At 40.6% G+C, this 25837-nt stretch overlaps 4 protein-coding genes across 4 annotated transcripts; 1 reads left to right on the top strand and 3 right to left on the bottom strand.

The window, feature by feature from the left end:
• Positions 1-375: 375 nt before the first annotated feature.
• J4E92_002103 (uncharacterized protein) lies at positions 376-3000 on the bottom strand (the record flags this gene model as incomplete). Its single annotated transcript, XM_051493509.1, has 2 exons — positions 376-514; positions 572-3000. 2 exons carry the CDS (start codon positions 2998-3000, stop codon positions 376-378), a joined length of 2568 nt encoding a protein of 855 aa, XP_051356740.1.
• An 11608-nt stretch (positions 3001-14608) lies between these two features.
• On the bottom strand, positions 14609-17613 carry J4E92_002102 (uncharacterized protein; the record flags this gene model as incomplete). Its single annotated transcript, XM_051493508.1, has 5 exons — positions 14609-15651; positions 15701-16769; positions 16817-17189; positions 17357-17467; positions 17564-17613. 5 exons carry the CDS (start codon positions 17611-17613, stop codon positions 14609-14611), a joined length of 2646 nt encoding a protein of 881 aa, XP_051356739.1.
• Positions 17614-21595: 3982 nt separating this feature from the next.
• Positions 21596-22607, top strand: J4E92_002101 (uncharacterized protein; the record flags this gene model as incomplete). Its single annotated transcript, XM_051493507.1, has 2 exons — positions 21596-21604; positions 21651-22607. The coding sequence occupies 2 exons, from the start codon at positions 21596-21598 to the stop codon at positions 22605-22607; spliced, it is 966 nt and encodes a 321-aa protein (XP_051356738.1).
• A 971-nt stretch (positions 22608-23578) lies between these two features.
• J4E92_002100 (uncharacterized protein) lies at positions 23579-24937 on the bottom strand (the record flags this gene model as incomplete). Its single annotated transcript, XM_051493506.1, has 6 exons — positions 23579-24227; positions 24274-24382; positions 24432-24485; positions 24565-24735; positions 24788-24806; positions 24917-24937. 6 exons carry the CDS (start codon positions 24935-24937, stop codon positions 23579-23581), a joined length of 1023 nt encoding a protein of 340 aa, XP_051356737.1.
• Between the last annotated feature and the right edge of the window lie 900 nt (positions 24938-25837).

The following is a 25837-nucleotide window of genomic DNA, read 5'->3' as shown; positions in this document are numbered from 1 at the left end:
CCATCATTATCATAACGCACCCTTTTTCGCCCATAATGCCATAATGCCACACAGAACGCCATAAGTGGAGTAATTCGATCGATCGATAAAGTGATACAGCAATAGAATGAAGACAACGAACCGTATGACGAACAACACACTCAACTCCATGCATACGCATAGTTTTGCAGACCGATAAACCGAGAAACCGAGATGCAACCTAATCAAACACACAACAAGAAAATGTCGTAACCGTCATAATCCAACTTCCGCTCATTGAGAAGAGTTTGGACTACCCACACCGTCGTCAGATGGTAGTATAGGATCTGTACCGAAGCGTGAGAGGAGAAGATATATCGCTAACGTCTGTTGGTCTATATCATCCTGCAACTCAGTCTACATATTTGCAGGGACACTGGTGCGCGCGAGATGGGGAGGATGCGGTGGTGGTGTAGCGGTAGCGCGACTGCCGATGCTGCCGAGGCCGTGGGCTTGAGCCATGCTACGGTGGAAGGAGCCGATTTTCTGGAAACCCCTGATGACATGTCAGCATCGTGCCATTAATGAAGAAAACGAAGCATTCGCAGCATACTTTGAAAGATCATAGCTTTCCTCCTCGGGCTCAGGCTCCTCCTCGAAGCTCGTCAAGCTGGCACCGCGTACCATCCCTCCGTTGCCAACGATACCCAATCCAAGCCCGTTGACATTGCTATTTGACCGGGAACGCTGGCTTCCAATATGCCGACTGGCGGGTCTGGAGACGGTACGACTTGGACTCTCTGGGCCGGCATCCTCCTCTTCTTCGCCTTTCTCCTCGGCATCTTGGTCTTGATCTTCATTGTCTTCGGGCTCTGCGCTATTGTACGGCAACATGGGGGGTGAACTGGGGTGGTCGTCGTCATCGCCATCTTTGAAATCTGGACGTTGTAGTTTGATAGGGCTGAGCTCGAGTGGTGCTTTGGCAGGTGTGCTGGGGAGGTCGACGAACTTCCAGAACGGTGCTGGACTGGAGAATGCCATGTACTGGCTGGGCATTTGAGCTGTGCTGGGGGGTGCGAGACGGGGTGCGTGGCGGGAAACAAGTGGGGTGACGAGGGCATTGTTCATTCGGTTCGCATCGTAGTTGCCATTCATGTTGTTCGACCCGGTGTCCGAGTACAGGGTCGGTGGTGAGTTACCGACGTCTGTCTTCATACCAGGGACACTCTGCTTAACGGGGTCCACACCGGGTGATGATTCCAGTCGAGATTCGTCCTGCTTGATGTGAGTAGGTTCCTGGCCGTCATTGGCTCCATAAACAAGGCGCTTCGCCGGAGTGACGAACCGATCCTGGTCGCGTATAGTCGGCGATTGCTTGAAACCTCCAAATGGGCGTGGGCCGCGGTCTGGAGTGTAGGATTCGGTGGCCATCGGGACCGACGAAAGCGGGGGCGTAGCGGACCGTGGAGGCGACTTGACGCGAGGAGGGTATTGGCTTTGGCGGTTGTCGCGCTCCAAGGCACCTACAAGGCGCTCGGTGGCTTGAGATGGATTGCCCAGCGCGGGCGAACTAGGCCCTGAGCCGTCTATGCGGTATCCGATTGCCACGCCGCCCTTGCGAGGGTTAAGCAGTTGCTTCTTGATGAACTCTTCCTTCTCCGACTCTGCAATCTTCCACTTCATACCCTTGCCAGGCTCGTCGGTGCGGCGTGCAACCTTTTCAAACGACTTATTGAGGGACAGATTGTGTCGAATGCTGTTCTGCCAGCCGCTGTTTGTGTGGCGGAAGAAGGCATACCGGGACTTGATGTAGTCGTAGATGTTGGCAAGCGTGAGCATCTCTTCCTCGCTACTGAGGATCGCTTGGCCGATGAGCTGGGCGTAGCTGTGAGGCGGCTTGATTTCTTTAGTTGAGTCTAAGCTGTAGTCAATATCATCGCCATTCTCTAGTAGAACTGCTCGAGAGAAGGTAGCAGGTGAGCCTTTGCTGCGGGGGTCCTTTTCACCGCGGAAGGTCATGGGGGTTCCGGGTTGTGGGTATCCAGGCGTGGATGTCATCTGGTTGTAGTATGCTTGTGACGATTGGTGTTTGTTGCGAGGGTGCGAAGACGGTGGGAACGGGTCGTACTGGTCGCGTTTGGGCGTCGGTCCGCTGGGATGCGCGTGCTGATGGGGTTTTGGCGGCGGGTTGCCGTCATTGTCAGACTCGGCGGCGTCCTCATTCTTAACCTGACGCCACAGCATGGGGTGGAAGTGGTCCTCCTGGTTGGCGAGAAGGAACAGCATCTGAGTGCTCATGATGCTGATACAGATACCCGAGTGTAGGGGTGCCTTGTCTCCTCTGGTGAGATGGCGGTCGTCCAGCTTGAGACCGTTGCGGCTGTTCACGGTGATGTACCACTGCTGGTCGTCAACCTCAAAGTTGATCTCGGCGTGGACGCGCGAAATCTGGCGCTCAGGTCCGAGGTCAATGTGCACGCCCCAGTCCTGGCGGTTGGGGTCACTTGGAGGCAGCCCAGAGAGGTCGGCCTGAGAGCCCTGCTGGTTGGAGCGTGTGTTCGAGTCTACACGGCCGATTCTAACTTGCGTGTCCTGAACGAAGAAGCACCAGTCGCGGGCCGCAATCTTGGCAAAGGCCGGGATGTTCTTGCCCTTGTTGCGCTGCGACTGCAGGTCGTTGGCATAGTCTATGGCGGCGTGGGGCACATAGCCAGGCACGCGGAGGGCGGCTATGACGATGTTCTGGCGCTCTATGGGGTCCATGGGATTTTCTGCGTCTCCGCCGTTGGGCAGTGTCGTGTTGGAGTCGTTGCTGGCGACCGACTCGGTGATGCGGGTACGGGGCGGGTCGGGGGCGGCCGCCGCAGCGGGCTCTTGGGCGGCGCCATTCAACTGTGCGAGTGAGTACAAGTTCGCCGCAACACTGGTGGTGTTGGGGCTGCTCACCCGCCTGCGCTTGCGCGAGGGCGTGGCATCTGGCGTGTCGGGTTCAGACTGCTGCTGGGCGTCTCTGCGCGAACGAAGACTTCTACGAGTCGACATGGTGCATGCGGGGGGCTAGCGAGCGAGTCTGTGGAGGAGAAAAATGTATCAGCGAGAGCTGTGCGAGTGTGTGCATTCGTGTTTTATTTGTTTTGGGTGGTGACGGCGGACCATGGGAGAGGGACGAGCCAGCCACGGACGTGCGAAGAGCAGCCAGCCAGGCGCCCCACCAAGCGACTCGACACACTCGGAACGGGAGCTGCTTACCGCGAAACGTCGGTGTTGGATTCCCAATGCACTGCGCGCGACTGGAAGGCGTCGTCCAGGGAGCGGCGGCGGGCCGGGGGCAGGCGTCGCAGGGCGGTGGTGACGAGGAGGGTGGAAGAGCGCGCGGTCGTGGGCGGAAGGGTCGACGTATCGGCGTGTTTGTTATTCCAGCACGACGCGACTTGGTGGCTAGCGCAGGCGTGGCGATGACCTCAGGACGCAGCGAGACAACGGTGACAATGCGCGACGCGTGGGATAGTCAGATAGTCGGTGGCTATCGATAGAGAGATAATGGAGCAGAGCCGCAGGAGCACGGAAGGGGACAAATTACGTCGCCTTGGTGTCCTGGCTCAAGATGCTATCCGTGCGCACTCGTGATCAAAATAACGCGGTAGCTGGCAGCGCGCCCCCAGCCGTGAGCGACCCAGACCCAGACTTCCAAACATGCACGCTGCGCCGCTGTCAAACGGGACGCCTGCAATATGATGCCCGCCTCCTGTCATTGCATTGCACCCTGAGCATTGCTTCTCCAGCGCACCCAAAGGCCCCAAACGCTCAGGTGCCGACTGTGCGCGTCGGGCCCAGCCAAGCAAACAATAACGCTATGCAATCGGGCTTAAAAACCGTTCTAGAATACAGGCTATCTAACTAAGAGCGCGCTAAGATATAGCATACTAAAATATCTATACGTAGTTAATACGCACGCTAAAATAGCGCTTTAGTAAATTAATTATAAATTATTCTAAAAATAATTTTACTTAAATAATAATAATATAACTTTACTAAACTTTCTTACTAAACTATACTACTTATAATAGCTTACTAAATCTAGAGTATTTTTTAAGAAAATATATAAACTATTTCTAAATTAATTTATAAATAATTTTAATAAATTTAGTCTACTTATAAGTAATTTCTTTAGCTTAACTAATATTTATTTAAGTACTTACTTTTTACTACTAATATATAGAATAAGTTAATTATTTATATAAGTTAGCTATACTACTATATTAGAATTTAAAGTAAAATTTTTTATAAAGTATAAACTATTTCTAAATTATTTTTTAATTATTTCTAATATTTTTTTTAGTAGAAGTATACTAGTTATACTATACTTAAAAACTACTTATACTAAGCTTACTAGCTAAAAATAGCGCTTACTAAATAAGTTAGAAATTTTACTAATACTTTAATTTAAGCTAAAATAAGTAAGTTTATTTAAATTACTTCTTAATTAATTCTTAATTAATTTAATCTAGGTTTCTATATTTAGACTATAGCTACTTATAATACTATTACTAACTCTTTTACTATCTTCTCTACTAACTTTTCTACTTTTTCTACTAACTTAGCTTTTATATAGCTTTTTACTTAAGTAGAATTTAATAATAAGTCTAAGTTAGATTATTTATTAAATAATTTAAACTATAAGTTAAATTAATTAGTAAATAATTTAAACTATAATAATTTTAAGAACTCTACTACTATACTAAATAATAAAAAAAAGAAAAAAGAGTAAAAAGACTAGAAACACTTTTTCTAGAATATTATTTAAGTTAATAATTTAGAGAGAGAATAAGTAAATTATTTCTTAAATATTTCTAAATTATTTTTAACTTTTATAGCTTAACTTTACTACTATAACTAATATAGTTAAATACTATTATAATAATTAAGCTAAAGATAAGCTTTTTTACTAGACGTATAATATTAATAGCTTAGATATAGACTTTATTTAAAGTAAGTTTTATTTAGATTATTTCTAGAATAATTTAGAATTATTTCTAATAAATTTAGATTATACTTTTTTCTAGAATAAAGAGAATAAGTATAAATCTTACTAGTTCTTTTTAAACTTTTTTTCTAAGTATTTACTTACTCTCTCTAAGAGTAGTAGTTTTAGTATATAGTTAAGTACTATTTCTAAGTAAATTATTTCTAAAATAGTTTAGAATTAATTTAGTATAAAAAGATATATATTATAAATAAAATAAATAAATATTTTATAACTCTCTTTCTACTATATACTTTATAAATAAGTACTATTATTATATTATTAATAAGAATAATATACTATATCTTACTTAGTAAAATATACTAAGTAAAATATAGTTAATTATAAAGTATTTTTTATTTAAGTTTATAAACTTTACTTAGCTACTACTATTAAAAGATTTAAGTAATAGTTAAAAACTTATAAGTATATTATACTTTATTAAGATTTATTTATAATTATACTATTTTATTAGTAAACTAATAATTCTATAGCTTATAATTAAGTTTTAAAAGAAAAAAGTTTAGTACTAGTATACTAAAGAATATAAAACTAAAGATTTTAGTACTTTAAAAGTAAATAAGCTAAGACTTAAAGTTTTAGTACTATTATTTCTAAAGTAGTTAAAGCTTTTAAATCTCTTAGACTAGCTAAAAAGCTATTTTAATACTAAAGTACTTTATAATAGAATTTAAACTTAATTTTTAAAAAGAATATAGATAAGCTTTAAACTATTATAGTAATATATTCTAAAAATTTATAGTTAGAATATATATAATAAGAATTTAGTAGAAGTATACTATTTATACTTTTAAAATTTCTAAAATATTTAGAACTCTAAAGATATTTTAAAAATACTAATAGTAGTTTAGAGCTAATACTTAAAGCTATACTATTTATATAGTATTTTTATAAGTTTCTAAAATAACTATAGATAATTAAAAATATCTTTTAGTACTATAAAATATACTTTATATATAGAAAGATAAACTAGTTAGAAGATAGCTTATAATTAGAGTTAGAAATAGTAGATATAGATATAATAGTTTAAGATCTAGAGCTCTATTAGCTTATATTAGACTAATATCTTTATAATATATATTTATCTCTAATAGCTTCTTCTAAAGCTTTCTACTATAATAACTTTATTACCTTTATATATCTTTATTATCTAAACTTTATAAAACTCTTATAATAGAATCTAAGAATTAAAAAGTTTAGCTAGATTTATATAAAAAAAGAAAAAGAAAGCTAATAGAAACTAGTACTAGATAGTACTAGCTTATAGAGTAGCTTTTTTATAAGCTAGATCTTAATATTATTAGTTATTTAGTAGTTAGAAGTTTATATATTATTAAAGTTCTAAAGAAGTATATTCTTAATATACTAATAATTAAGTACTTTCTTAAAAGTAGAGATACTATCTATATCTACTTTACTATTATAGTATAGTAATTAGTTACTTAATTAGATTATATAATTAAAAGAAAAGTAAGTACTTTAGTAGCTTATTAAGATAGAAAAAAGCTTTTTTAAATAAAAATACTATTTTATTACTTATTACTACTTACTTTACTTTTAGATTCTACTAATTAGATATTAGATATCTTCTATCTCTATATTATATATTATTATACTATACTTTATATATACTTAGAATAGAAGTTTAGCTATATCTAAGTATAAATATAGAAAGCTATATTTAGTAGTAGTAGACTATACTAGAAAGAATTTTAAAAAAAAAGGTAATAAGAAGTAAAATTATAACTAAAAGATTTTTATATATTAGCTCTAGTATATAAATACTATTATATAGATAGTAGTAATAATAAAGTTCTATTAAACTTACTACTATATTATAGTAAATATAAAGTATTTAGAAAATATATCTATATTAAGATTACTATATAGAGTTACTAGACTACGTTTTATTACTCTACTTTATATTAATATTCTACTATAATAGAAAAGTTCTATTAAAGCTAGTAAAGATATAACTATAAAATAGTTATTTTAATATAGTAGCTATTAGAAAATAGAAACACTACTATAGTTATAGTAAATAAAGAATAAATATACTAGTTCTATAAGTAGTATTTATATTAGACTATTACTATTACTTTATTATATATACTAGTATAGAAATATAAGTATAATATAGTAAAGTAATATAGTATATAATTATAATATAGGTATATTTTCTAAATATCTTATTTTATAGTATATAGTAATATATATTCTTTTAAAAGTTCTAGTAATTAAAACTAAGCTATAGAGTTTAAGACTTCTAAGCTTTATAAACTTAGATTCTATAGAAAAATAAAATAAAAAAGTATATATTCTATATACTCTTAGACTATTACTATATATTATTTTAGTATAAAGTAGACTTTACGCGTAGAAAAGTAGACTAGTTAGAAAATAGCTTATATTTAGAGTTAAGAATAGTAGACGTAAAATCTAAGAAAGAAAGAGTTTAGCTAGATCTATATAGAAAGAGAGAGAGAAAGCTAGTAGAAGCTAGTATAAGATAGTACTAGCTTATAGTAGTAAATATCTTTTTTAAAGAGTCTAGTAGCTTTAGTAGAGTTTAGTAGCTTTAGTAAAGTCTAGTAGCTTTAGAGAAAGAGATATTTAAAGTTAAAGTAAGAAAATAGCTTTAAGTAAACTTCTAAGGTTTATAAAAGCTATATTCTTATACTTAGCTATTATAAAAGTTTTATATATATTAATACTATATCTAGAATTATAGAAATAAATAGAAAATAAATTATTATATTATAATCTTTTTTAAAAAGCTTTCTAAAGTAGTAAAGTAAATAAAAATTTATTTTAATCTATACTAGTAAGTTATATATAGTACTTACTAAGAGTACTCTAAGAATATATTCTATATTATAAGCTCTAGTAAGATCTACTAAGCTTTATTAAACTTTAGATCTTATACTTTCTTAGAAAAGAATACTACTTTAATTACTTATTACTATTTACTTTACTTTTATATTCTACTAGTTCTAGATTTAATACTTTATAATTTTACTTAGTATAAATATAATAAGTATTTACTTATATAAATCTTTTTCTATTTTATATTTTATATCTAAATTAAAATTAAAACTATAAGTAGAACTACTTTACTTATTATTAAAAGTTTAATATAATTACTATAAACTAGATATTAGTATATAAGTAGCTAGGTTTATATTTTTATTTAATAATTCTAACTATTAGTTTATATATAGTACTAAAGTAGACTTTAGTAAAGATTTTACTACTTTATATAGCTTAAAGTCTAGTTATAAGTAACTATAATATAACTATATTATAACTATATATCTAACTTAGACTAATACTTAATAGTATATTAGTTAAAATAACTCTAGATATTATTATATACTAATTTAATATAATATAATTAGTATATTTAGTAGAATCTTATTAGATAGAATAGCTAGTAAGATATTAGTATATATTAATTTTAAAATAGTTATAGATTAGTTAGCTCTAGAGTTTACTAAAGTACTAGAAAGCTAGAGTACTAGAGCGCTAGAGCGCTAGAGCGCTTAGGCGTCTATACGCAGCTTATACGCGCGCTAGGTTAGTACTTTAGTAAATTAGTTAGAAATTATTTCTAGAATAATTCTTTTAAAATAATAATAATACTACTCTACTATACTACTTATACTACTAACTAAGCTACTAAATCTTACGCTACTTACTACGCTAAATTATAGCCTACTAAGTTATAAGTATACTTTATAGTAATATATAAAATATTCTAGAATTATTTATTAATTAATTTTAATAAATTTTAGCCTATATTTAAGTAATTTCTATAGCTTAACTAGCTACTATTTAGTTACTTAGCCTTTACTATAAATATATAAAGTTAGCCTATTATCTATATAAGTTAGCTATACTATATAATTAATATTAGTAGTAGCTTTTATAGTATATAAATTATTTCTTAATTATTTTCTAAATAATTCTAACTATTTTTTTAGAGAAAGTTTACTAGCTATACCTTTCTTAGAAACTACTTACTTACTACTTATAGATTAATTATAGCTATAGCTAAGTAGATTAGTATACTCTCTAACTAGCTAATTTAGTTTAAATTAAGTAAGTTTAAATTATTTTTTAATTATTTTTAAATTAATTCTACTTAGTTTTTTATATAAATATTATAGCTAACTATAATATAATAACTAACTCTTCTCTCTTTATTACTAAAGAGAATTTAGATTAATTCTTAAATAATTTAGATAAAGAAAAAAAAAAAGAAAATAAGAAAGAAGAAAAAAAGTAGAAATAAAAAGATAAGAGCGCTATCTCTAGCTAAAAGAAAGAAGAAAAGAAGAATAATAGCCTTTCTTAAAATACTATTTAGCTTAATAAGAATTAAACTTAAGTAAATTATTTCTTAAATATTTCTAAATTATTTCTAACTAATATAGCTTAATTATAATCTTATAATAGATTATATCTAGAACTATTTCTCTAACCTAGATAATAAATTTAACCTCTCTTACTAAAAGTATAATATAGAAAGTCTTAACACTAAAAATCTAAAGAGTAAGCTTTATTTAAATTATTTCTTAAATATTTCTTAATTAATTCTAATAAAATTTAGACTATACTTTCTTCTAAAATAAGTTTACTATATATACTTTTTAGTAGTTTTTTTATAATCTTTCTAGAGAGACTTCTAAGTCTAAAAGTTTAGCTACTTTTTCTAAGTCTAATAGTAATAAGAATTAAAACTATAGTAGAATTATTTATAGAATAATTAAGAAATAATTTAAGAATAAATAGATATATAAAATAAATTTAATAAAACTATAACTTTAATTATATTTTCTATAAGTTTTAAAAAGTAGAAGTATTATAATACTATTAATAAAGGTAATAAGCTATATTTTAGTAAGTAAAATATATATTAATTAAAGTTTAAATAGTAAAAAAAGGCTTATATTTAAATCTTCTACTTTAGTAGAATTTATATAGTAAAGACTTATTATTTTTAAGTAGTAAATAGTAAACTAATTAGAAATTAATTAAAAATATAAAGCGTAGCACTTTTAATAAGAGTTTAGTAAAGAAAGTAGCTAGTTAGATAGTAAGTTAAATTAGCTTTAGATTAATTAAAGAATAATTCTAAAGTTTATTTTAGATCTACTTCTTAGTAATAGTATTTTCTTCTACTACTCTAGAGTTATTATAGCGCTTTATTACCTCTTAAAAGAAGTAATAAGTAGCGTAGTATATTTATAAAGGTATTACGCTAGTAGAATTTAGTATAATAAAGTACTAAAGGTAGATTTTATAAATATATTTAATAAAGTTTAATTTTCTTTTATAGTACTACTAGAATTAGTTTAGAATTAATTTATAAAGAGTTCTAAGTAACTATTAAACTTATACTATAAAGACTTAAAAAGCTTTTATTATACTTTATATAATAAAAGAGTTCTTTATAAAAGATAATATATCTTCTCTTAGAGTTCTTAAGGTTAAACTTTATAAAGCTATATAGAAGTATAGTAAAAGTAGTATATTAAGTATATATAAGCTAGAATAGTTAGTAATTAATTTAAAATTAGTTAGATAAAGATAAACCTTATTAGAAAGAACTCTACTTACTATATTTAATATAAAAAAGATAAAATTAGAAAGTAAAGTAAGTTTTAGTAAATTTTATCTAGTACTAAAAACTCTTTAATTATACTAACTATTCTAAAACTAGTTTAGTTACTTCTTAACTAGTTCTAAATTAATTTACACTAAAAGTAAACTTATAGCTTTTTTTCTTAAAGCTTTAACTTAGCTTTCTTAGTTTAGATTTAAAGTAATCTTTTTTCTTATTAAAGTTTTACTCTTTTATACTTTCTTTTAAGCTTATACTTCTTTTCTTCTAAGTCTATATCTAGGTTAGAGTATTCTCTATATAGATTAGTTCTAAATTAATCTAGAAATAAGTATACTTATAAAGCTAGTAATAAATTAGCTCTAAGAAAAAATAAAGCTAAAGATAATAACTAGAATATTTATATACGTAAGCGCTATACTACTAGCTAGAAGCTTAGACGCTAGTAAGATTACTATCTTAATAGCCTAGATAATTTAAGTAATTTAAGAATATTATCTTTTTTTTTATCTTTTTTTTTTTATTTCTTATACTCTAAATAGTTTAGAATTAATCTATATATAGATAACTAAATACTTACTCTTTTCTTACTTTATATTATTATAAAAGTAGCTACTTAGGCTTAAATTTTATCTTAATTTATATCTAATACTATACTTTTTATAAATCTTATATTTCTATATATTTTATAGATCTATCTATATAGTACTATATAAAATTAGTTATAAAATAATTTAGAACTAATTTAATATATAGTCTAATACTAACTAAAAGCTTATATTCTAGGCTAGTGTAATAGCTCTTTATATATACTTATTCTATAGTATTTATATAGAATTTTAGTATATTCTAGATAGCTCTAGATATACTACTATAGTGTATATTTAATTCTATAGTAATAATAAAGTTCTTCTTATTTTTTACTTATTCTTTAGCTATAAGTATTAGAGTATTTTCTTAAAATAGTTTAGAAACGTTCTAGAATTAATTTAGACTACTTACTAATAAGTAGATTATATAACTTAAAATACTTAGTCTAGCTTACTATAGTAAGTAGCGCTTTTATTCTACTTTATAAAGAATTTTTAATATATAGTATACTAGAATAAGCCTTATTAATAGTATAAAGAAAGTAAATAATATAGAATTTTATATAGTAGCTAAGGTAGTACTTCTAGTCTCTATTAAGCTAGTTAAGACTAGTAAGATACTTTCTAAATTCTAAGCTAAAATAAGTATAGATTAATTATAAATTAATTTAACTTACTAGCTATTTACTTAGTATCTATATTAATAGTAATACTATAGAAACTATATATATAAAAATACTACTATTATACTAGCTAACTTAAACGCTTTTTAATAGTCTAGAAAAAAGTAGTAAATACTTTTTAGTATATCTTAAAGAACTTAGTATTAGTAGTAAAGTATCTAAATATAATAACTATATAAATTAGCTATAAATTAATTTAGAAGTAATTTATATACTCTTTTTATAGCTCTTTAGTATAGTAGTAAAAAGAATTTCTTTTTAACTATTATAGTAGCGCTTAAAAGATATATCTATCTAAAAAGTTTTTTATTTTATAAGTAGTTTAGCTTACTTATTTTATACTTAGATAATAATATAGCCTCTACTAGCTAGTAAGATTTAGTAAATATATACTTACGTAAATTAATTTAGAAATATTTAGAAAATAATTTAGATAGCGCTTATAGTAGTAAAGTTAAAATAATTTACTTTTCTTTTAAAAAGAACTTTCTCTAAGCTAGCGCTTAGAGAAAATATAATTAATTTTTAAATAGTAGCTATTCTTATAAAATAGTCTTTATTTACTTAAGTAGTATAGAGTTTCTTAATTAATAAAACTTTATACTACTTTAAGTAAAAAGTAAACTAGTTAGACTATTAAAAGGTAGCTAAAATAGTTTAAAAATAATTTAGAATTAATATCTATAAAATAGCTTATATCTTATAGTATTTAGTATTAATATTAATTAAAATATATAAACTATATTCTTAACTAATTCTATATCTAGCTACTAAGATAGAGAAAGTATATACTAGTATATACTAGTTAAAACTACTATAAAGTATAGAACCTACTTAAAATATAAAATAATAATAATATTAATTACTATATTATAGTCTTATAAAATAAGTTTATCTTAACTCTAAGTATAGTTAGTACTTAAAATAGTTTAGAATTAATCTAGAAATATTCTTTAAGAACTTACTATAGTTTTTTAGATATAAGATCTAAAGCTTAACTATATTATAGTCTTTATAAGAGCTTTCTACTCTACTATTTAGAAAAGCTTATAAGTAAGTAATATTAATTTCTAGTAGTACTTTCTAGATATAGTACTTTATATTACTTAGAGTATAATTACTATAAGTAATAAACTAAGAAGTAAGCTTTATTACTTACTAAAATTAGTTAGAAATTATTTTTAAAATAGTTTAACTATATATACTATTAATTCTACTTAAAATAACTCTAGACTATAGAAACTCTCTTTATTAGTATAAATACTATCTTTAAACTAATACTAAAGCTTATTAAAGTAGCTTCTAGCTTTTTTTTTTTTCTATTCTACTTAATTTAGCTTATAAATGTTTTTATCTACTTAAGTATCTTATATAAGCTTTTATCTATCTATAAGTAGATAAAATTTTATAATTAATTTTAAATATATTTATATATCTTAATACTAGAGTACTTAAAAACTTATCTTAAGATAGTTAAATTTAAAAAGAAACTAAAAGTCTTTTTTTTCTCTACTTTACTAGCTTTATAGTATTAAAACTACTTATACTAAATTAGTTCTAAATTAATCTAAAAATAGTTTATATAAACTACTTATACTTTTAGTATTTTATAATACTTTCTTAACTAAAGAATATTACTTATTTACTTTTAAAACTTAAATAATATAAGTATAGCTTTTAGAGTTTATACTAAAGTATTAAAGTAAATATATAGTATACTTAATAACTTTAGCTTTTAAAAAAAGTATACTACTATTTTTAAAAGTAAGTTAAACTATACTTTAGTTTAAATAAGTCTAAAATTATTCTAGAATTAATTTAACTATATACTTTAACTTAGTCTTTAATACTACTATTATTACTTTTACTAAAGCTAAATAAATATAAGTTAAATCTTTTATAAATATTTAAGTTTAATATATTAAAGTTAAGAAATTTAAACTTAGTATTAAATATAAGTAAAAAAAGCTTTATATTATAATATAAGTATAATCTAGTCTAAATTAATTTAGAATAAATCTAAAAATTATTTAAATTAAAATTTTATTACTAAGTGCGCTAATTTTTTTAAGTAGTATAACGCTAGTATACTATATTTTAAAAATTACTTATTTGCGTTAGCGCATGCTATGTCTTAGCGCGCTCTTAGTTAGATAGACTGTATGCACAAAACCGTTCGCATGCCGCCAACAGGATCGCTGCTGGCTGCACCAACGGCCCACCAGCACGACGCCAATCGTTGCCGCTTCCGACGCTTACTCACGCTCGCTTGCTGTGTGTGCTGCTACACGATGAGCGAAGAAAGTCGCAGAACATCGCGTCGACATCCTGCATAACGATCGCAACTTCGCATCGTTCGTCTCGTGACGCGTCTAAGTTTGATCGCTCTAGCTACATTAGGCGCCTCGTAAACGCATTCCTTGACTGTCGCCCGTCATCGAGGCTCAACGCCGAAGCGCAGCCGGCCCGCGATAGGCACTACCCCTCAATCCATCGCGATAGGGCACGATAGCCGCCTGTCTGGATCGATCAAGCGTACATGTAGCGGTTTCACCAAGTTTGACAGGCAAGACACGTGCACACACCATCAGGCAATAGTTACAAAGATTCGTTTCTTCATAAAACTAGCTATGACTAGCTGACAATTAAGGATTGAACATTACTGTTGATGGTGTTTATCCAAACAATACAGACCTCAACGACTGCTCTAGGAAGTGTAGTCGCTGGTGTCCATCTCAGCAGTAAGCAACAACTTACGCGAGCTAGCACCGACGTACACCGTCTTGGGGTACTCGGAAATGACCCAGTTCTGGGCGGCAACGTCCCAGTTGCTGATGTCACGGCGGGTGATGTCAGCGTGGAAGGTAGCGCTCATGCCGGGCTGGATGCTCAGACGGTCAAAGGCGCGGAGCTGGACCACGGGGTCTTCAGGTCCACCGAGAGCAATGTAGCACTGGACGACTTCGTCACCAGCAACGGTGCCGTTGTTGGTGATGGTGGCCTCGACAGTGTAGAGGACGTCCCACAGCTGAGGGTTACCACCGGGAGCACCACCGGCGGCGATGCGAGCCTGGGGTGAGCCATCAGTGGAACCTTCAGGCCACGTGTAGTCGACACCGTACTCAGGGTCTTGCGACGCCTCAGCAAGATCAGTCGAGTTCAGGTAGGGGTAGATGAAGGTGGCCGGGCGGGTGAAGTTGGCGGGGAACTGGTACTCCTCAATGTTCCTGCTGTAGTTGCCAAGAGTAGGGGCAGCGATGGTCTGACCAGTAGTGGGCTCGTACGCGCCAGCAGGCACCTTGACGACACTGATGTTAGAGTACTCGAAGGTGGTGTAGGAGAGACCGAAACCGAACTCGTAGATGGGAGTGATGTTCTTCTTGTCGAACGCGCGGTAGTCAATGAAGACACCCTCGTCGAAGTTGTCCTGGGGGCTGCCGTGGCCGTTGGTGGGCTCGTAGGTGACATCGGGGCCGTACTCTTCCTGGGAGCTGCCAATGGTGAAGGGAAGCTTGCCACCGGGGTTGTGGCGGCCGTAGAGGATGTCGACGATGGCGTTACCAGACTCTTGGCCGGGGAGACCAGCCCAGAGAATGGCAGTGATGTTCTCGTTGTCGTAGAAGTTGTTGACAAGGACGGGTCCGACAGAGTGGATGACGACAATGGTGTTGTTGCACAGTGCCGAAACGTTCTGGATCAGAGTCTCACCGTCTTGCCAGACAGTGAGGTTGTTGCGGTCACCCATGTTACCTGTGCCTGAGTTAGTAAGGATTCAATATAAAAGCAGGATAAGATATACCATCGACGGTGATGTAACCTTCACCAGAGTCGGCGTTGACAAAGACGATAGCGTGGCTAACCTGGCTAGCCATTGCCTGGATCTGCGCGTAGGCCCAGTTGTCGGTGACGGAAGTGACAACACCACCGTTGTCAGTGACCTCGCGCTTGATGGACTCGAGAGGGGTGACCAAGTAAGGGAAGTCAGCGGTTCCAGATCCCCAGCCCATGGCCAGAGTGCCGTTGTCACAGCCACGGTCGGCGCATCCGTTGGGACCGTACTCGTTCTCACCAGCGTCGTTACCGAAGACACCAGTCCACTTCTCGTTTCCAGAGAGAGGAAGGACTCCAGAGTTCTTGAGCATGACAGTCGACTTGGCAGCAGAGCGGCGAATGGAGCGGAAGTGGTCCATGCGAACGTCAATGTGCTGGTTGACGAGCTTGTTGCCAACCTGTGCGTAGTAGTGCTCGTATCCGTAAGTGTCGCGTTGCCAGCTGTCGAAGTTGACAGGGATGGACTCGTCGAGGCCGACGAAGTAGTAGGCAGCCATGATACGGACAGCCGCATCGTCGAGACGCCACTGGGGAACGGTACCGTTGAGGATGGAGATGGTCAGGTTGGTTCCCCAGAAGGACTGGCCGGAGTTGAAGTCGGTGTCACCGGGCATAGTCATGTCCAAACCAGCAAGGGTGGAAGAGACACCAGAGTGTTGGGCATCCCAATCAGAGACGATGAAACCTTGGAAGCCAAGCTCGCCCTTCAGGATGTAGTTCTGGAGGTACGAGTTCTGGCAGACCTGGGAGTTGTTGACCTTGTTGTAAGAGCACATGATAGATCCAGTTCCAGCACGGATGGCGTCGGCGAAAGGCCACAGGTAGAGCTCGTGCAGAGTCTTGTCATCCAAGTTGGAGCTGATGGCATCGACGAAGCCAAAGTCCTCGAAGTTACCGGGCTGGCGAAAGTGCTCCTGCTCGTTCATGATGAAGTGCTTGGTGCAGGCAATGACACCAGCGTCCTGGATACCGCGAACGGTGTCGGCGACAGCATGGCCAGTCAAGACTGGGTCAGGGGAGAAACCTTCCCAGTTACGCTGAAGATGTTAGTATATGTCAAGGCAATTGATTTGGAACAACCTACTCCGCCCTTGGGATGGCGACCAAGAGGACCGATAGCAGGGCCGAGTTGCACGTCGACACCCTTTGCGCGGTGCTCCTGACCCATCTGGTAGCCACGGCGGTAGAACTCGCCACGGTCCCATGATGCAGCGATAGTGCCACCTGCGGGGAAAGCAGAGACGTAATCGGCGAAACGGATACCCAGAGGGCTGTCTTGCAAGCATAGAGGGTCGAAGTCGAGACGGGGGATGGCGCCAACGTTGCCAACGCAAGCGTCACTCTGCCATCCAGTTCCGGTGGTGAGGTTCACTTTCTCGATGAGAGTAAGCTGGCTGACAAATGCCTTTGCCTTGGTGATGGCATCAGCCCAGTCGCCGGTGGTGTCCTCTGCCCAGCTATTGTCGTGTCAGCATTCGCGTTCCAGATGTGAAGTTCGGTCATGTCGCGATGCAACTGCCGCATGTGAAAGCTTAGTGGAGCCGGCGCTCCTTCGCTCTTCCCCACACCTGTCAAGCCCACTTCTACGGCTAATGACTTGTAAAATGCCGAAATTTGTACGTACGGGCTGGGGTAGTATGGAGGACTCTCAGCAAAGTTCAATGGACTGCTGGTGTCGTTGGAGCCCGTGTTGTTGGAATACTTGTTTATGATCAGCGTAAGCTCGTAAACACAGCTGCAGGGGTGAATTGTACTGCGCGCAGAAAGGGGAACAGGGCAACAACAAGATGCGCAAGATCGCGCAGCATCTCTGCAGCTTGCAGACAAATACCTTGCAGTGCCAACGGCGTTGTGGTGCGTAATTAGAGAATGTGCAAACATACCTGGGCATGGGCAAGGCCCGCAAACAATGCTTGTGCAAGCCACAGCATGGCGTCGGCTGGCTGGGAAACGCGGCGATTGAGATACAAGAACACAGTAATATAAATCTACTGTGGTAGTATGCAAGTAGGAGTTGAGAGCGCTCGCAGACACAGGCCTAAAGTCCCGGGCGCCATGACAGCTTTATTCACAGCCGCGAGCAGCAAGTGACAAGGGCAGGGCATAGCTTCCCCAGCGCCCAGCTACCCGTCCCCTAGCACCATGCGCCGTCACGACCCCAGGCGCAAGCGGCTGCCTCTTCTTCTGCGGGGGACGTGTGCAGAACCTGCTGATCCCCGCCCCTAAGCCCTCAATGACTCGATGGAGCGCACCCCGGTGCCTCCGCTGTGTTCTTCTGGCCCCGATGTTTCCTTGGAAGCCCCATCACATGGTCCGTCTCCAGTCAAGACTGCTGCGCATATGCAGCGACCATCGACTTCTCGCATCTGCATCACGTCAGGGTAGCTCCACAAGCAAAAGAAGAAATATTGCTTCTCTCCCGTCTCCCTTGAGCTACGCGCACGGGCGCGCGTTGAATGACCCTGGCCGTGTACATCGTCATCTACCTACGTCAACCCCGGACGTGCATATAAGCTCACACTCAAAAGCCCTTTCCGAGCGCCACAGAACAGCCAAGCTCGCAGTGGGAGGTGCGTGAGGCGCCCTGTCTCGCTGGCTCAAGACATCCAAGCCCAGGGCAAGACACCCAGTGCGGGGTTGGTGTCGTATTCGAGCTTCCATGCTTCCGTCTTCAACTGCGCCGCAAAGTCGCAAACCTTGGTCTCTAGCATCTGCTCAGTAGCGTCGTCTGCTGTGAGGTCCGACATTCCGTTGGGCTGAGAAATCGGCGGTATAGCTCCTCGGGGTAGACCCCAGTATTACCTGGAGCACCCGCATTATACATTGGCGAATCCTCGGGAAAACTCTTTGAGGACATGCTCCCGTTTTGCAAGCTCACATTTACGTCCGGACCGTTGCCTCGGCGTGTGCTGTCGAGCAACTAGCAGCCGACCAGGTGCGCTTGAGAGCTTTTCCACCGGATGATCTAGTAAGCACCAGGACGCTCTCGTGGGCCGCCCCACTCGGCAGGTGGTACAACGAAAGTCACTCACGTCACTGATCTGGTCTGAGTAACTTGACCCCGATACTGACCCATTTGTGCTACACCTTTTCTCTCAGAGCAGCATCGCGTCAATACCAAGCGGATACACGAGCCGACGGTACGTTGTTCGGCATGTCCTCCACCATCCGCCATGCTTGGCTGTGTCTCTCAATTGGCCACTACGTTGCAAACGGTACAAAGTACCTTGAATGTCAAAAGTACCTCGCGGTACACCGATAGTCTGCGATCCCTACCCAAGAACATCGCTAGCCACGTTGGCTCCGAGTCCTAAGAATACCAGCAATATCCGAGTACCCGTTTTCCAGTGTGACGATCGCAACTTAATCAACGTAGTCGCGGTGTATTAGCTTCGCGCTTTCAAGGCATATCGCTGGTGGTAGTCAATCTAGATGTCGTCGTCCTGTGCAAGGACTTGCATGAGTCGTTCACGCTATATACCCCGCTCCGCGTGGTAATAGCACCTATTACGTCTAGCCTGCAGAAGTCTACCAGGTTTCAGCGTATAAACGTATGAGCGTATTTCGGGTGAAGACGACCGTCTGCGCCACATTCCACGATGCCGATGCAAGAGATTGGAGCTCTCTCTTGGAGTTGTGCCCAACCGCGTAGGCTTACTCAACATCATCTCGGTGCGGTCAGACTGAATTGCACCGGGCCGTCATGTTATATCCGCAGTTGAGCCTAGCCTATAGCCGAGCCTTTTGAGATAACTTGGATCACATATCACGTATTACATTGAACTTTTCACTCCGTCGAAATACTGAACTTAGATTGTAGAGCCTGTTCTTCTCCTTTCGAGCCTAAATCCGATCAAGTCTAGCATGTCTTTGATGCAGCGCCATACGGACTTTCAGCAGCTGGAGACGACAATCGATCGCTTTCGGAGATGCGCCTTCCTACGTGTGCATGGCTCAGGGTCTGACTAGCTTCGAGAGTTGCGACATTGATGACGAACCATGTCTGGTTTCCAGCTGGCGAGGAATCGCGAACAAAAAGATTTTGAGCTTCACAGCAACATCAGACAACTTGTCTGACTCGGAGCTGTAATCACATCTGAGGAAGAGCATTGAGCTACACAACTGGACGCCTACCCTTCGTGCCGGTACACGCCATGATCTCTAGGATACAAGACGATGGCCAGGTGACGTTCATCAGATGGTAGCGACAAGAAGCGGATCCAGCAACTGTTCCGTAGTAGGCGTACTGCGATACAAATGTGGATGATGGATTATGGCGAATACGGTGTTCGAGTGTGAAAGCTACCTAGCGACCTCGGGAAAGCTGAAGCCCCAGATGGCGCTAAACCTGGTGCGGGGTTGGTGGAGCTCCTATAGAGTAGGCCGCCTGCTGGCTGTGCACGACATCGTACCCTCAACCGTATGCAGCTCTCTGCTATCGAAAGGGCGGAATGTCATATGTTTCGAGGTTCTGTTGTTGTGCCCCTACCAGAGTTATATGGCTGAAGGGCGAAGGCTCGTGATCTGACGTCATGGTCAGCCCTCGCCATGCTCCCGCAGTACGACACGAGTCTCGGAGCATTGATTGATCAATCGGCATATATTGTAGAGGTAAATCGGACACATCTTCAGGCCACAGTCTCATTGGAGCTAGGAGATGTCTGGTATCTGTGGGGTACTGTGATGATGTCTCGTCGAAGCCAATGACTGTCAGCGCCGCAAGGCTGGCTGCCTGCAGGCAGCACCACTGCGCCTTCCGTTGAGTCAACAGCCTTGAGTCAAACCTCGCACATCTAACTGCATGCTGTTCTCTATTTAAGGTAATACTGTCGATATCCCTATGTGACACAGTAGCATAAGCCATCTCGTTTAGTATGGGTTCCAAGTTCTCTCGAGCGGTACGGCCGCACGTGAAAGCTGCTGCCTCGCCAGTCGCAACTGCCCAACATCACGACATTGACCATGCAAACGCCAAACGGGACTGCCAAGAGGCCACACCACGGGTCTCAGACCCTTATTGTCACGACGACATAAACGTTGCAACTTCTACCACCACACCCACGATTCTGCAAAGACGCAACAGCGCACCCGCCTTATCATCCAATTCCGCGTCTTCTGTCGGTATGGAACAAAGTTCTACCAATCCCTTCCTTATCCGCTACGAACGGTTGCGACTTGCGTTTATTCGAGACCATCCCAACGAACCGGCACCGCAGCCAGCGCTTACCCGGCCCCGTTCTCCTCCAGCACCAGCACCAGCACCAGCACCAGCACCAGCACCAGCACCAGCACCAGCACCAGCACCAGCACAGCCTACTCTTACCTTACCATTACCAGAAGTACAATGTATTATATGCTGTACGGAATTACCAGGTGCCAAAAGCCCGAAGCACCCAAAGGAGGTTGTGAAGCCATGCAGACAATGTGGCAGTACATACTGTGGGTCGTGTATCAAGAGGATGTTCACCGAATGCTGCAAAGATACCACGCGCATGCCTCCACGGTGCTGCGGACAGATACCAATTCATTACGCAAAACCGCATCTGACGAAGGAGGAGTTTACAGAGTTCAAATCCAAGTACGAAGAGTGGCTCACACCAAATCCATTCTATTGTCCAGTGCCAACATGCTCGGCCTTCATTCCAGAACGACTCCTGCCCGATCAGGCAACAAAAAAGCAAGGGAAGCGCGCTGACTCTGGTGTTGGAACGCCAACGTCGAACGTCTTTGCGTGTCCAACTTGCTCAGCTGGAATCTGTCTTGAATGTCGGCAAGTCGCTCATCCGGACGCTATATGCAATATATCTGAGTTCGGCATCGATGCAGAAACTACAGAGCTACTGAAGAGCTGGGGATATAAGAGATGTCCGAAGTGCGGCCATGGACTGAAACGAATGTACGGTTGTCTACACATGGAGTGTCGATGTGGAGCGCACTTCTGCTACATGTGTATGGACGAGCCGGAGGACTGTGGTGGAGCGTGTAATGAATATGGGGACGACGATGGCAGTGACGGCAACATCACGGAGTCTGATGAGGGCGACTCTCCATCTGGCACCAACGATGCCTCGGCGCTATCCAACGAGACATCTCAAGTGCAAGAGACTGTTGGCGCAGCAGCGATATCTACGCCACAGCCAGCGCCTCCACGTAATCTTGATGCTGGAGGGCCTCGTTACTGGGAGAATCAAGATCTGGATTTCGGCGAAGAACCAGGAGAAGACTATCAAGATCGCTCATGGAACTGTATCCACACATTCGAAACCTACACAATCCCCCTTGCGAAGGCTCTAGTCAACGACTCCGCGGCTGAGATGGAGTGTGTAAAATGCTGGTGCTCGATACATCCAGAGATCGAAGCACCGAACACCGCAGTCAATGAGATGAAGGCAAAGACCGTACCCGCAGGTATAGTACGAAGAGCCGGTCGAGGGTTCAGGAGGGGTAACGGACCCGGACGAGGACGCGGTCGCGGACGGGGCGGATACATACCTCCTCGCGGGCTCTTTCAAGCTGGTGATGCCATTGGAACAGCGCCCCATCTTACTACTTCCGTCGCCTCACCGCTATCTCACAGTGTGCCCATCCGCGAAACTTCGCCCATGGAGGATATTCAGTACTCTTCCGACCGGGTAGTAGATACCTACGGCAATATCGTCTCCACAACCGAAATCGAGCTTCGGCGACGAGCATCCGAAGCGTCTTTCGTCACTAACGTCGTTCCTCCCCGTGTGGAAGGAAAGGCTAAAGATACATTCAATGCTCCATCGACCATCTTCTCTATGAAGTTCAGTCTCGCCCACGAGTGCATGGACTGTGCCTTGCTTGTCTGCGCTCCGTGCAAAGACGGTATCTTGGCTGCTCAAAAGAGGTGATGGATATCTTGCATGATGGAGCATCATCGCGGACAGAATCGAACATTAGATCTGAGGGGTGTCACGGGTACAAGGCCTTTCTTCTCGAATAGTTTTAGGACAGCTTTTAAATGGGAAGATCTAAACGCTTGTTTCTAAAAGGCGTATATCGAAGTACTAAACAACTAATACCTTTCAAAAACGTTACGATTACGGATAACACTAGAGAAGACGGCACAGGTTGAATGTAGTTTGTGCAGGCGTCTTGCGGTGATGTATATATCTCGGTCGGCAATTACATGCTCCATCATACGACAGTTGCGCATCAATTCACTCCTCACTTCGGTTTAATATCAGGACTGAATGCTTTCATTGACTTGTAACATCTCCATGTAGAGAGGCAACGTCAATCCTTCTATGACTTTGTGGCTCTGCTGTCTCAGTACTTTGATTCACTCATACACATGCTACAGGTCTACTACTTGAGATTATATACTGCTCCTATTCCCTGAACTCACGATTTTGGAATTGTCCCACACATTGCATGCTTGACTGTGTCATCTTACTTCATGCATTCAGTTGGACTTCTAGCATTCTAGCACGCCTCGGGATAACATGAGTACAACTCGTCCTTCCTGCAGGCACTTCTTATTAGTGACAAGAGCGTGAGGGTGCCATCAAAGGTACACGCAATCATCAGATACAATTTTTTATTCTTGTTCATAGAAACGTACTACCGCACACGAGAAGACCAACCGGGGAATCAAAACACTTGCAAAGGTTGAGCTCAAGTTCACTACATTCGTGGTACCGGTAGATGTAAGTATTTTAGCCCGCCGACATCTCTGATCGAGATTCCTTGATATTGTGCTTTCGCTCTCCGTTCGCTCGTCCCGTCGTGAGATAGCTTATTCATTCGTTCATTTCATCCACACTTGACTGTCGGATGCAGGTATGTCCTGTTTTCAGGCCGGAACCAAGGTTGACGCAATCTATGCGCCCAGGCTGGGGAAGGCGCTGGAATCGGTGATGTTGATGTTGGACTGGGCACCGCCGCGGCCTCCACGACCACGGGCCTCACCACGTCCACGACCCTCACCGCCACGGCCACGTCCGCGGAACTCGCCACGACCTTCGCCGCGACCACGTCCCTCGCCACGGAATTCACCGCCGCCACGGCCACGACCGCGGAACTCGCCACGGCCTTCGCCACGGCCGCGTCCTCCTCGGCTACCGCCCTCGCGGGGAGGGGGAGCAAGCATGCGGTCACCGTCGAGCTCGACGTGGACCTTCTCCTTGCGGGCGCGCTCGCGCTTGGCCTTGCCTTGGGAACCGGCCATGAAGTCCTCTTGCTCCTCACGGGCGAGAGCAGTGCCCTCGGGGAACTTGGTGCTGCTGCCCTCGTTGGCCTTGCGGACGTTCTGGGCGGCGAGAGAGAGCTTCTTCTCGGCGAGCTCAGCGAGGTAGGCGGCGTAGGACTTGCTCTTGTCCTCAGGCTCGGCATCGGCCTCGCCCTCGGCGTCCTCCTTGATGGCGTCCTTCTCTTCAGCCTGAGCCATGGCCTCTCCAGCCTGCTCGTCAGCCAACTCGGCATCGCCGTCCTTTCCGCCCCAGCCGTGTGCGGCCTGCTTGTCGTGCTCGCTGGAGACCGTTAGATATGGCCGTGATATAATATGGGATTTCTTACGCGATGCCAGTCCTGCTATGACGGTCACCCTGAGCAGCGCCTCCGCGACCTCCGCGTCCACCGCGACCGCGACCACGCTGTCCACCACGGCCTCCAGTGGCGGTAGGCTCTGCAGAACGTCAGTATAGGTACGAATTGACCAGTAGCAGGGCACTCACCGCCAGATCCCCTGCCGCGGTTCTTGTCAGAGCCGACGCCGCGATCCCGGAATGCTGTGCTGCGTTAGCAATTGTCCGTTGAACATCCCGTGAGAGTGTAGAGCATGGAGGTTGCTCCTTGTATCCGACGTACCGTTGTCGTTGGCGTTGTCGGACTGCTTGGCACGGTTCTGGTTGCTCATCCTCTCGGGCATGGGCTTGGGGGCATCGGTTCCCTCGCGCTTGCCGTGCCTCATGACGGGCTTCTCAATTGCCCTCGTCGGTGGGTCAGCCGGCCTGTCGGGGTCGAGCTCGGGGTCATTGCCTGCGGGGTCGTGAGTGAGAGTTCGGTGCCTGTGCTGTGCGCTGCGACATACCCAGCAGCTCGTAAATGTTCTGCAGTTGTAATTAGCATCTTGAAGCTGTCTGCTGTAGTGCAGGCCTTCTCGCAGCCCTCAATGGAAGGCGCGAAGCCGGACCTGATGGTGGGGTGAGTTGTAGCTTACCTTGGAAGCAATTTGCGACATCTTGACGGATTGGAGCGCCTTTCGCGCTTTGCCCTTCTAGATGCACAATCTGCCGGGAGAGAAAAAGAATGCGAGAGCTTGCCCTACAGATTTTAGGGACGTGGCTCTCAGAAGTTGACTCGCGAACGGGGTGATAGGCGCGATGTTGCGGGCACGAGGTTTTGGTCAATCGAAAATGGCCGTGGGTTGCTTCCGTAAGCGAGTGTAGTGGGGCTAAGACTATTGGAGGCACAAAGAAACATGAGCGCTGCGGTTCTTGCCGCATACAGCGCTTCACTCGATTCTTGTGTGAGTGCAGCTCAAAACAAAGTCTTAAGGCACATGGTATTCACTGTAACCAGCCTGTCAGTTTGCAGCTCTTGCGCCGCTGGCGTGTCAGTGATTGATTTGAATGCGCGTTCAAGCGCACGTCATTCCGAGGCTGTTTCACCCATGCAATGCTTTTTGTCAAGAAAAGCAATTGTTAATGCGACCGCATTGCTATAGTGTCGCAAGATGTGAAAATACCTGACTTAGCCTTGGTTAAAGAGCATGAGTGCTGTCACGGCGTTGTGGGAGTATGAGGGGGTGCAACATTGACTCGATAGTTGCGGCCGACTGCATTACAATATGTACAAAGCATCGTCCCGCCTTTCAATGTCACTAGACGGGCTACGATGCCACAGTGAAACGTATGGATGAGAAATATTCACCCGCGTCCATAGCAATAACCCCAAGCAATTTCCATCACAAATACACATGTCGTGAACCTGCCCCAGGTTGAATGATAACTTTTTATAGAATTCCCCCGTATCGAGACTCGTGGTCTCATGTTGAACGCCGTCGTACCGTCGTGACACATTGTCGATTGGGTAAAAGCAGTTGTTGCGCCCGCTAAACAACGTCATGGGAGGGTATCAG

Source organism: Alternaria infectoria (genome assembly GCF_024043175.1).
Source record: "Alternaria infectoria strain BMP 0036 chromosome Unknown scaffold_2, whole genome shotgun sequence".
NCBI lineage: Eukaryota > Fungi > Ascomycota > Dothideomycetes > Pleosporales > Pleosporaceae > Alternaria > Alternaria infectoria.
Note: the sequence above shows the minus strand (reverse complement) of the source record. Positions and strands in the feature narration are given on the sequence as shown.